This window comes from Cricetulus griseus (genome assembly GCF_003668045.3).
Source record: "Cricetulus griseus strain 17A/GY chromosome 1 unlocalized genomic scaffold, alternate assembly CriGri-PICRH-1.0 chr1_1, whole genome shotgun sequence".
NCBI classification, from domain to species: Eukaryota; Metazoa; Chordata; class Mammalia; order Rodentia; family Cricetidae; genus Cricetulus; species Cricetulus griseus.
Genome location: NW_023276807.1, coordinates 153,107,058 through 153,119,642, shown reverse-complemented (window position 1 = coordinate 153,119,642; position 12,585 = coordinate 153,107,058). Strand labels below are relative to the sequence as shown.

At 35.3% G+C, this 12,585-nt stretch overlaps 1 protein-coding gene across 1 annotated transcript; it reads right to left on the bottom strand.

Moving 5' to 3' along the window:
* Positions 1 to 666: 666 nt before the first annotated feature.
* Csn3 (casein kappa) lies at positions 667 to 6,579 on the bottom strand. Its single transcript, XM_035452493.1, has 4 exons — positions 6,522 to 6,579; positions 4,156 to 4,188; positions 2,708 to 3,191; positions 667 to 798 (listed from the first exon to the last, which is right to left on the bottom strand). The coding sequence occupies exons 1-3, from the start codon at positions 6,576 to 6,578 to the stop codon at positions 2,745 to 2,747; spliced, it is 537 nt and encodes a 178-aa protein (XP_035308384.1). The 5' UTR covers position 6,579; the 3' UTR covers positions 667 to 798; positions 2,708 to 2,744.
* Between the last annotated feature and the right edge of the window lie 6,006 nt (positions 6,580 to 12,585).

The following is a 12,585-nucleotide window of genomic DNA, read 5'->3' as shown; positions in this document are numbered from 1 at the left end:
GTGTGTATTTGGCCACAAGCTTTTTGGATGAATTATGTGTGAGAATAGTTTTGTATTTGTAGAATCTCCATCAAGTCCTGGAATATTGTGTTTGTAGTTGTTCTTTCCTGCAGCATGCCTGTGCTCTGGGGCATTTAAATAGTCACAAGAGTCACTTTGTGATTCCCTGGATTGCAACACTGACTTAGATCTTCTCTGATCCCAGTACCATACTTCAAATATTCCATTCCAGTGTCATCCCAGGGTGGCAGTTCTTAATGCCAGATCAAGGACCACTGTGATCTCTGCTCACAGGTGAACTGTATACACCAAATCACACTAAATTTAACTCTGTAATGCTCCCTGAGGCATTGCCAAAGACTCTACTTCTGACATTCAGTTATTGGTTGGAGAGATGGCTCAGTGAGTAAAGGCACATTCTGCCTAGCCTGACATCCAAATTCAACTCCTGGGCCTTACATGGTGGAAGGAGAACACTAGTGCTTGCAAATTGTTCTCTGCCCTCCACATCCATGCTATGGCATGCATGTGCAACACACACACACACACACACACACACACACACACACACACACACCATGCACACACAAAATGTTTAAAAAGATATTAGCTGCATTTCATTGACTTTAATCTTCGTGAATCAAAAAAAAAAAAAAAAAAAAAAAACGACTGTAGCCTCAATGTAAAATGTAAGGAAAGAAAACAAAAAGATCTTCTGAATCTGTGAAAATTGCATTTTCTCTTGAATGATGGCAGATGAATGTCTGAAGGAGAGTTCCAAGTTGGTTTCTGTAAGACCTGTAAAAAGTAAGATAGTTGGGAATTCCGTGCATAGAATGCTAATAGTTTTAAGATTTAAGGTTTTCTTTAGCTTCTAAGAGTTCTTTTATGTCCATATCCAAGGACTTTATCAAATTAAGTGTTTCAATTCAAATATATAAAATTGACCTGTAGTGTGCCACACAATTCATGTAACTTCTACACAAAGACATTACCTTTACTAAAGTTTCCTTATACATGATGCATACTGATTTTAATTCAGGATTCTAGAATCATGAGTTATGAACAAATATGTTATCGAGCAATAATTACTTCATTAAAAGTATAATCATGAAATGATTTTGAATCAATAAAATATATAACTTTATGTTAAATGATAATTATTTTCATCCTATTTTCTTACTTTATTTTCTAAAACTCTCTATGTTGAATATTTCCCCAGTCCTTCATCCCTTTCTTAGCACAAATTATTAAGTAACAACTCAAAACCACAATTTATACCTATGGTGGTCTAATGCAGTCACAGGAGGCTTCTGTTTTCTTTTAATTAGTCCATATGGAAGCATGGTGTAGTATTAGGGGCCCATATTTGAAATTGAACAGACTTTCAGTTTGTACATTTTACCCACATTTCTATCTGAGGTGTGAGCTCAAAGTTACGATAAAATGAAAATCCAGAGAGTGTGATAGCCAGTCCGAGGTTATGCTGAGAAGGCAGATTTCCCTTTCTGGCCTATAGCAGTCCCTCACATCATAGAAACTTGCACAGCATCTGAGCTGAGATCAGAGAACATGCACCCAACTTGTAGATTTAAAAAGTCTGTTGCAACAAAACTCAGCATTCATACTTTTCTCTCCAAAGAATTTCACCCTTTGGGAGTTATTAAAAATACCATTAATATTTATAATTATTTAACTTCCTAGATTTTTCCAATTATTTTAGACTTTAGTTATCTATTACCCCAAATAATTAATAGTATTTTGCCTCATGTTGAATATTCTGAAAGCATCCATTTAATTATTTTACTTCTTTCATGGTTTATCTAAGAAGATAGTAATGAGACTCCATAGATCTTCCCAGGAGTTATGTCTGAAGTAAAGAACTTCATGAAAAATATATAATTTCCTTTACTCTATTAATACTAAAGCTAGAGAGACAACAGTACTGTTACAGATTTATTTAGTTTTTTATTTTAATTAGAAAGAAGATTATTTTACATGTTAATCCCAGGTCCCTCTCCCTCCCCTCCTCCCCTACCTCCCCAACTAATACAGATTTATTTTTTTCTTTCTCTCTCTGTGTCTCTCCTCTTCCTTTCTTATATTTTTCTCTCTATACAGGGAATTGAACCTAGGGCCTCACAATGCTATACAACAACTTTACATTGAATCATATCCTCAGCCATTTTCCCCCATTTTTAAATTTTGAGACAAGATCTTGCTAAAGTTTCTCAGGCTTGACTATTGTCTATGTAGGCTAGGCTGGTCTTGAACTTGTGATCTTCCAGCCTCAGTTTCCCTAGCATCTGAGATTATAGGCCCAATACTACATGTGACTCTAGTACACAACATGATAGGAGAAATTTCACTTTGGTGAAACATGAGAGTGTACAAAGTATTTCACTTACTGCTTGTGTAAGTATGCATGAAACAAAATTAACAGGTTAAAGTAGAATTGTAACCTTCAGGATAATGTTTGATGAAAGTACAAGTTTTCTTCATTTTCTAACAACAGACTGTTTTCATTTCTTATTGAAACAAAGATCAATTTGTCAATGAGTTAACTATCCCAAATTACAATCCTAGTTAGCTATTTTGCTTGCTCCCTTACCATAATTTATACACTTTTACTAGTTTATAATTTGTGATTGTATGTATAAATCATTGCTTACTATATGGATTGTTCATTTTATTTTTGCTTGCCTACCTTTATTGTCTTCTTCGATGGTTCCTTAGTGGTTTTACTATGCAGGTGAAGATATTTGGACTGTGGCAGTCTCAGGGTTATTGATGGACACCGTAGAAGCTTCTGGATTGACCACAGTAGTCACTTGTTCAGTGACAGGAATTGTTGTAGACTCAACAGGAGCAATGGTATTGATGATTGGGTTGGCAGTGCTGTCTTCATTTTCATTTGTAGGAATTTCAAGAAAGGATGGGCTTGGAATGGGCTGAGGTACCTCAGTGGGCTGAGGGGAATTTGGCTGTGGTTGCCATTGGGAGATTTGGGGTAGTGATCTAAGTAGAAATAGTTTTATAATAAATGGGGAATATGCATATGTGGAAACAGCTACAGATGGTGTACAGTAGTAGCAATTAAGGTAATAACGAGGATTGCTGTTCACCACATAGCGAACTGGTGTATGCAGGACTCTTTTCTGATCATACAATATTTCATCCTTTTTGTAACACTGCAGAAAGGGAAAATTGTGCAGAGAGGTTCTAATTGTAGATCACAATGCAAATAAAACTCTAGCAGCTTTTGAAATAATGCAGATTTTATGTTGAGCAAAAGAGTATTGGTGGTATGTTTTGAACAAATTAGGTAATTAATAATGGAAACTATCTTTCCATTCTTATGGAAGTACAACATTATGGAAAGCACTAATTAGACTTTACATAGTTAATTATGGTACCTAGTACGTCTCATAGAAAACTTTACCCATTAGATGCAAACACACACAAGGTTCACATAAATGACAATTGTCCAAAAATGTTATTAGCCCGAGAAATGGCATGTTTTATAGCAGAAGAATAAAACATGGGAAGAATTTTGAATTTAAACTTTGGATTTAAAAATTTTTAGTTTAATTTTCTCCACTAAGGACTTTTCTGATTTTATTTATTTCTGCCAACCATGTTCAGTTACAAAATCTCGATGCACTTTTGGGTGGTGATATTAATGAAACAACAAAGTTATGTGCACAGCAACTTTTCCCATAAAAAGAAATAGCTAATGTATTCCTTCAAACACATTTTAGAACAAAAGGAGACATCAATATGAGCAAATGAGGTGGATTTAAAGAAGAGTCAGGCAAGATGTTTTCTCCAACTGAACTATATAGAGTAGGCAGACAGACATTAAGTTCTACTTTTGTTCTTTTCCTTTAAGTACTCCACATGGAGAATAAGCCAAGTAAACATGCAATTGAGCCCTCACAACTTGGGCCAGTCAAAGAAACTAAGGCTATCAGGCAAACATCCAGTTTGGTTCATATATCTTGTTTAAGTGGTGTTTTCACTTATCAAAAGGTACCAGTTGATTCTGTGGAGAGCACATAATTTTTTTAGTTTTTAAATCAGAATGTATTTTTTTTGCAGACTATTATTTACATAAATTATATTTCAGTCATAAATAATTGAAAATAGACTTACAGCCAGTTGTTCTTGACCTTGCACCTCTGAAATCTGAGGGGTTAGGGAAAAAGAATGAGAAATAATAAGGGAGAAAAATCAAAACAGAGATTTTTTGTTTGTTTTCCATTTCACTATTGTATTAAAGATAAGATGAATATTATACTCATTTTTACATTGATGTAAGTATTTAATTAGCACATAAAAGAAAGAATCACATTGCAATTTTCATCTGCTTTTGGCAGCTCATAAATTGAATGGTAAAATCTATAAACCTCTTTTCTTTTGAATTATTTCATTATGCTCTTGTGACTTGAAACCTTTGCAAATCTGTCTTCCAGATAGGATGTGGCTTTCATACTCTGGAAGTCTCAGCAGCTATGATTGTCTACACAAGACCTGCACAAGATGCCGCCTGTCCAAATCCCATCATGGAGCATGGAGGTGACTCACAACACTCCCCTATCCCCGAGAACCTGTTGGTAGTTAATTGTTGCTGTGAGAGGAAGTAGCATTTTCAAAGTCCAGAGTGTGAACTATTATACAATTGAAACCTCTTTAGAAGAGGCATGTCTTCAGAGGCATAGCCACTGGTAAGTTGCCCACACTCATGTAAGTTGACCACATTCATGTAAATGATCTTTTACACATACCTCTCTTAATTATGTTTTGTTTACACACATAAAAATTTAAGAATAAGAAAAGTAAAGTTTAGAAAAACGATAGGAAGTAGAAGAGGGACTTTTTGAGAAGAGGAAGCAAAACAGTAGGAGTGACAAGAGGGTAAATGAGGGCAAGTGTGACCGAAATACATTTTGCATATGTATGTCACTGTCATGATGAAGCACATTATTATGAACAACTAACATTTACTAATTAAAAATCCTTAATAAAGAAATAAGAAAGGAGAGTTTGTTATAAACTCCCAATAATTCTAGAATTGCTGTAGAACAGGAAGGGATTCATCTTATGACTTAAACTTACATCCTTTTACTCAAAGAGAAAATCCAAGTTCTTAACATGCAATTGACTGCCAAAAAACCAAGAACAAAATTTCAACAAATCAATGAAAGTAACTAAATGCTAAACTCATGGTAAAATTTTAAAGGTAATTTTGACCCCAAGAATTGACTCAAAAGTATTGTTTACTAGACAAATGTTTACATTTAATAATTTAATCAAATGCTTTGTACTCTAAAAATTTTATAATCTTAACAAGAGGGCACACAGTATTCTCTAGGTTGCCCCCCCCCACTTTGGCTGCTGGCAGATGCATTTCTTGAAACTGCAGAATGAGTGTGAAAAGAAAGCATAAACTGCAGTGAAGATTAGCTAAAAAGATAAAAGAAACAGACCCTTTTACATGATTCACCTTTAAACATAAAATATCATTCCATGTCTACCAGCCATAGAAATAATTATGGATATGGATACCTGGTAAGGGCTTGGCCAGGCCACAAAATAAGAAAGAGTGACACAAAAGTTAGTAATGGGAGTCCTAGAAAGCCTGAAGGTCTTTTAAACTTATTGAAACATTAAAGTATTTATTTAGTTTTAAGAGTAGACCTCTTGAACATGGATGTCAGTTTGGAGGTCTGGTTAATCTAGGGGGCCTCTAGTAGTGGATCAGTATTTATCCCTAGTACATGAATGGACTTTGGGAGCCCACTCTACATAGAGGGATACTCTCTCAGCCTAGACACAGGGAGTCTAGGCCCTGCTCCAAATGATATGACAGACTTTAAAGATCCCCCATGGAAGGCCTCACCCTCCATGGGGCGCAGAAAGGGGATGAGATGGGGGTAAGTGGGGGGCAGGGGAGGAGCAGAGGAAGAGGGAACTATGATTGACATGTAAAACAAGCTTGTTTCTAATTTAAATAAAAAAGAAAAGAAAAAAATGAGTTCAGGTCTCTAATAGAGATAATATCAACTTACTGTGGGATCTGGGTTTTGCACCTCAGCAGCAGAGTTACAGAATGAGAAATCATGAGAAATAAGTTAAGTATTTAAAGTATTTAAGCATCTAGTCCATAAGGAGGCTGGAGGATGGGAGGGACAGAATTTCATCAAAAGGATTTCTGATACTGGACTAGGATTCCTACATTATGGCTTATGAATTATATTTACAGCATTTTCTAATTTAAAAACAGATCTCTATAGTATAGGAATTTGGAAGATTTTCTATGAACAATGCAGTATGTGTTATGGCAACCAAATGGATATCTAGAAGAATATTTATTTTTATGATATAAGTAAACATAGAAAAACTATTAACCAACTGTTACACTCCTTGAAGTGCTTCTATTTTGATATTCATACAATTGGAACTCTTAAATAAAATTTATTTAACATCTTACATAGAAAATTGAATTGAAGTTAACTTACCCAAAGGGGCAGAGTTAATGCCAGAATATTCACAACTATGATAAAATTCCTCATCATTGCACCTAAAAATAAATTAAAAAAAATAAGACTCTTTTGCTGACAAGCTAGAAGTGATTGTATGCAATGTTTTCCTAAGGGGGGGGGACCTTCTGAATTTATAGGTAGATTTAGCCAGTGCTGGGAACCTATTTTCTCAAAAGTGGAGAAACAGCAAACTTGAAGCAAAATTAGTTTCAAGATAATTTTTGGTTATTTACGAAGCTATCATTACAATGTAATCATCTGTTCATTTGATAAAAGCCTACTGAGAATATGTGCTCTGCCAAACATCGAGGTTATGAAACTAGAGCTAGGTCTTGCTAATGAACAGCATGGGCTCTTAAGGATGAGAAAATTACGATACATACAAACCACAAGACAAGGAACAAGTGGGAATGTCACAAAGGTGGGCTGTTATCAGCAGAAATCTTCATTTCAGATAATCATCAGAGTCTGTGAGGCAAGACTTGCTCAAAAGAATTTGCTAGAGAGAGAAACATTTCAAAGAAGGGTAAGCTTTGAGAACACCTATAGACATTTTGATTGAAGTGATAGACAGGATAAACGTAGAAAGTCTAAAATCTAGAAGTAAAGACTTCAGTGCTCTATGTTAAAGACTGAGGCATGGCTCTGTGAGCAGAAAATAGTTCAGTGTGACCAGACTGAGTTTGAACTTGCCTGTGTAACCTTGAGCATATAATTTCCTCTTTCTAGGCCTTACCTTTGTTATCTGTAAAAGCAGGACTTTAAATTGGGTCATTTCTAACATTTTGTGACCCTTAATTAATATATCAGACATGGGATAGATCTTCTGGGAAACAGCATTTGTCAACATCTAAATTTACTTTTCCAGTAATAAGAGATATGATCAATTTCACTGCTTTAATAAGACATATAGATATGGCAATTTTAATGTCTTTGAGATATCTTAAGAAATCAATTAGTCTTTTTCTAAGAGAGTCACAATGCCTGTCTGCTTGTGTAATTTTAATAGTTCTTAGATAATAACACTTCAGTCTTTTAATATGTTACTACTATATATTGTATTTGTGAAGGGAATCTTCCATGTCTTACTGTAGCTATTATTCTTTCTATACTTGTATAAACTTGAGTTATGGAAAAGCTTTATAAGAGTCTCAGAATCAAGACCAAGATTGCCCCCCCCACAGGAGGGAAAAGGAAAGAATATGAGACCCCATTTGCCTCTCTTGTTGTCAGCCTCAGAGGATTAGAAAGGTCATTTGCTAAACTGACTTTAGCCCCACCTCTAAGAGATCACTGAATTGCAAATATCTCATGTGTAATCAAGTTTGGACAACCTAAGTAAAATGTTTCCTTGAGTGGATTGAATTCTTTATTAGATTTCTTGTTTTCCAGTTATCTTTTCAAATCATCATCTGAAAACTAGTATTTCTTTGTTAAAATTTTTAGATGAGATTAGACTAATTTAGACTCCTTTTAGGAGTTGGATTTCTTTTCAATAACTATTATTTCTTTTTATATTTAACCTGCTATTATAGATATTAAATATACTAACATATGTAAATATATATATCATTATATATTTAACATTAAATGATAAGATCTCCTTTCAGTAGAAAGGTAAGATTCTATTGTATGTACCAGCTATATACTAGTAAGTTCTTGTGTTTGTCTCCAACACTTGCTAAGGAGACATCATTTGCAAAATTAATGGGTTAATTCAGCTTTGAAAGACATGCTTTAATACACTATAACAAAATAAAATATAATAATTATACTATAATAAAATGAACTGTGAGTTTTAAGTTGCAGTAAGATTTAGACTAATCTGAATAATTATTATAGTTCCACTTTCATGAAGAATTAGCCCTCTCTATTTACCTACAGGAGTAGTAGGTTTCCTATAAGTATCTTTATTAGAATTCACAGTGTCTTGTATAATTTGACAGTATCTAGCCTGGACTTAAAGACAAAATACAGCTACTTTTTTTTATTCATAACACTATCTAAAGTTTAATGTCTAAGTTAGAAATTAATATTGAAATGATTTAAGCTTAGCAATCAGGGCTAAAGGAAGACAGTGTGATTCCAAAATAACCATGGTGGTACCCCCAAGCAACCGCTCTGCATCACTGCCCTGGGCATTTGAGGACCATTACCTTCACCCGGAGTCAACTCTTGGTTGGCAGTAGGTCTTGGTTGGCCCCTTTGCTGCAGAGAAGACCCAAGATAAATAACTGAGACTAATTATAGGGTATTAGTACCAGCAGTCATATTCTATTTCCCTCCTACTTTTCACCCAATAAGGTGATGACAAAAAGGAAAGATTTTATGTCAACAGGGTCATGCACAGGTCAGTCCTAGTCAGGGCACTGCAGAGCAGGAAATAGAGTGTTAGTCATAAGAATGGAGAAAAAGAAACAAAAACAACCAAAAGAAACTCCTTAAAGAATGAATGCTTTGTGCTTTACAAAAGTATAGGAAAATGTATAAGAATATACTAATTGCATTCTTAACCTACTCATTTCATTTAATTGAACCTAAAATTATTGCTAAAATAACCACAATTATTTTTCACATTTTAAGTGTTTTTACTTGAAGAACTTTGATTTCAAGTGACTTTATATTTAGCATGGCCCATATGGATCATTTTGCTTCCAAAATTATAGCTCTTTACTTTTAAAAAGAAAAAAAATTAACTATCTTAACTATGCATGCCTTCTGTAAATTAAATTCATCCATGAGACATTTTCATTACTGTGAAGGCTGATCATTTGCATTTTGGGTTCAGCATGTATTTCTCATAAATCTCATGGCTCAAACTCTGAGTGCGCACTGCCAGATTCATTATTTCATGTGAAAAACCTTGTTTTATGGACTTTTGATATGTTGGGAATAATTGTTATGTTCTAAGGACAGATCATTCTGATTTGGAGCTTGGGATATAAAACTGCCAATGCTGTTACTATTTTGGTAAAATGTAGCTAGACAAACACTTAGCCTAAATAAATTCAGGAAAGGATATTTTGCTTTATCTGTGTTTTTCTAACAGTAATTCTAACAGTGACTTCACTTTGTGAAGGCATCATCAGATGAAGATTCTTTTTTCTTCAGAATCAATGTAGAACTGCCAGATTGGGAACAAGAAATAAAATCAGCATTGTAGAATTTTCACGTATTTCTGTCTGTTTCAGGGAACTACTACCTGGCTTAGAAAGTTGGGAGCATTGTTCTGATCCCTAGAATACTTGTGCAGTTTATACACAATAAGTCCGGACTTTCTATTTCTTAGAAGTTGGTTTCTGTTATTCAGGGTGTTGCCTGTGAAATACCACCAGGATGTCTATGTACACTGTTAAAACATTCTGTTTTCTTTGGATACCAAGGACCAGTGATAAAAGTGGATGTTAATGGTCTCAAATTCTGTCAGTCCTCAAATTCTGAAGGTGCCTTATTCCACTCTGTCATTTTTGAGCCCTCAATTAATATTAGTTTTAAGCTGTTTTGCTATTTGGTTCAAAAATAACAAAGACTCAGATATTTTTTGAAAAATGTCACTTCAGTCGGGGACTATGTGTCAAGAACACATTGAGTTCTGGGAACACTTCTCCACAGAAGAGGTTTTCTACAGTGGATTAACCACTGGCTTCAAATGCTAATCTGACCCAGGGAGAGGCTTGCAAACCTGGGCCTTATACTCTGATCCACATGCATTATCCAGGTTATGTTTCAGGCATTTTGGACAAAATGCTAACTGAATAAACTGTTATGGAGTGCATAGTCTAACACTTATTCAAATGCTATTGGAATTCGGGCATTGGACATTCCTGTCAAAGGCTATCTGGATCTCAGGAACTTTGAGTGATCTCTGCTGGATTTTTAGTTGAACTAAGTTACCCATGGGACCTTTGCCTAATTCAGGCAGGCAGAACTAGTTCCTTTGTCTTTTTCACTCTTACCCTAAGGCTCAGGGACCACCAGGAAGGAAGAGGCAGGAAGACTGTAAGAGCCAGGAAGAACTAGAGTGCAACAGTGTCCTCTGGACCTGACAGACTGTTGAACTCGTGAACTCAGAGCAGCGTGGTTGTCTGCACAAGACCTACCCAAGATGGAGTCAGTCTACATTCTAACTTGGAGAGAGGAGGCACTTAGAGCTCCAAACTCTGAGGAGCTACCAACCTTGGATAGCATCTTGGAGAGGGTTAGCTATCTTTAAGGTCTTGGTTAGTGGATGGCCACAGCTAGTAGTATATGAGAAGAAAAAGTTGGTTTTGAGTTATTTTTTAAAAAAGGATAGAAAGTTTGGTGGGTAGGGAAGATGGGGGAGGAGGTGAATCGGGGAGAAGTTAGGGGTGAATATAACCAATATTGTATGAATTTCTCAAAGAATAAAAAATTAAAAACAAACCAAATAAAAATTTTAAAAAATTAAAAACAAACCAAATAAAAAATTAAAAACAAACCAAAAGTAAACTACCTATTACCCTTATATATGTGTTTATTTTCCTTTAATATAACAATATTAAAGAAAATATCTTTGTTCAAGTATTTAAGGATCAGGATAAAAGGCACATAGGTGCCCTTCCATTCTAGTTCAATATTATCAAGTTAAAAACATTTTAAAAAATATCTGGGAAGGTTTCCAAGCATAAAACTATTCCTGTGGTCATTGCTGTTCTCAGTGCCCGTGAGTGAGATGTTCAGTCTAACAGTGTCGTGCCTCTACCATCTCCCAGCTCCCTATTCTCTTGCTCTCAACCCCTTCACAGCCTATGTAGTTAGGTTTAAGTTGGCTTCATCTGTATTGAACGCTTAATAGCCATTCCCCCACTACTGTCATTCTTTATAGTTAAGTACCACTACTATTTACACAGTACTTTGTATGTGTTAGGGTTTATAAGCAACTCAGAAACACATTGATGCAAACAAGCAGACACACATAGTCCATGAGAAGATATACCATTTTATTTAAGGGGTGTAGGCATCCGAGATTCCGATATATCTGGGAGAGGATTGGAAGGTTATCTTGGAATCAATCACTGTAGGTATGACAAGATAACTGTTTTCATTATTTAAAATGACAAACTAGGGTAACTTTACATTTTTTTTCCCACAGAAGTCTTTCAATAATTTTTAATATTACTTCTCCATGAACTTGCTACCTACTGTTTCAACAAGCTGGTCAAACTTTAAAACAGCACATTTGGAGACACATTTGTTTTATTTTTATATGCCTTTTTTTAGATGTTTATTTTTGATTTTTTTTAGATGCAGTGGATTAGTTCTAGAATAGTTCAGCTTTGAAAGCCTGGACAAATATTTATTAAACTGGCACTTTCCAGAAATTTACAACACAGATATTTTAATGATCAGTGCATATCTTTGGATGAGATGTTTGTTTCAGGGAGCACACTTTGGAGATGGTTCACTTGGGGGTCCCAAACCTACAAACTAACATTAGATTACAAGAACAACTGGAGGTTTTGCTTTATATATATCTGTATGAGAGTGTTGGATCCCCTGGAATTGAAGTTATAGGCAGCTGTGAACTGCCATAATGGATGCTAGGAATTGAATCCAGGTCCTCTGGAAAAACTGGTGGTTTTATGGACAGGCTTATTGAGATACTTTCCTACCAATACATGTCCAGCGATGAAAGATATTGCTTAAATTTCTTGACAGACAAATTAGTAATTTACTTAAATATACTTGTATCATAAGTCTAATTAGTCAAAAGTACATGATAGGATCTGTCCCTTTCCCCCCAAAGTTACAGTGTCATAATAGGAAGAAAGTGAAATCAAAGCTCTAATTGGACATATACCAAAGATTAGACAGGGGGGAGGAGAAGAGGGAGGACAGGGAGAGGATGGAGAGGGAGCAGGAGGATAGGGAGAGGGAGAGATGAGAGAGAAGTGGAGAAAGGAGGGAGGAGAGAGAGAGAAAGAGAGAGAGCATTACCTCTTAGCTCATAATAGCCATTGTTAGTCTTGGGCCCCTTGAATTCTGACTGCCCATGATTCTGGGCATTCAATTTTTATTT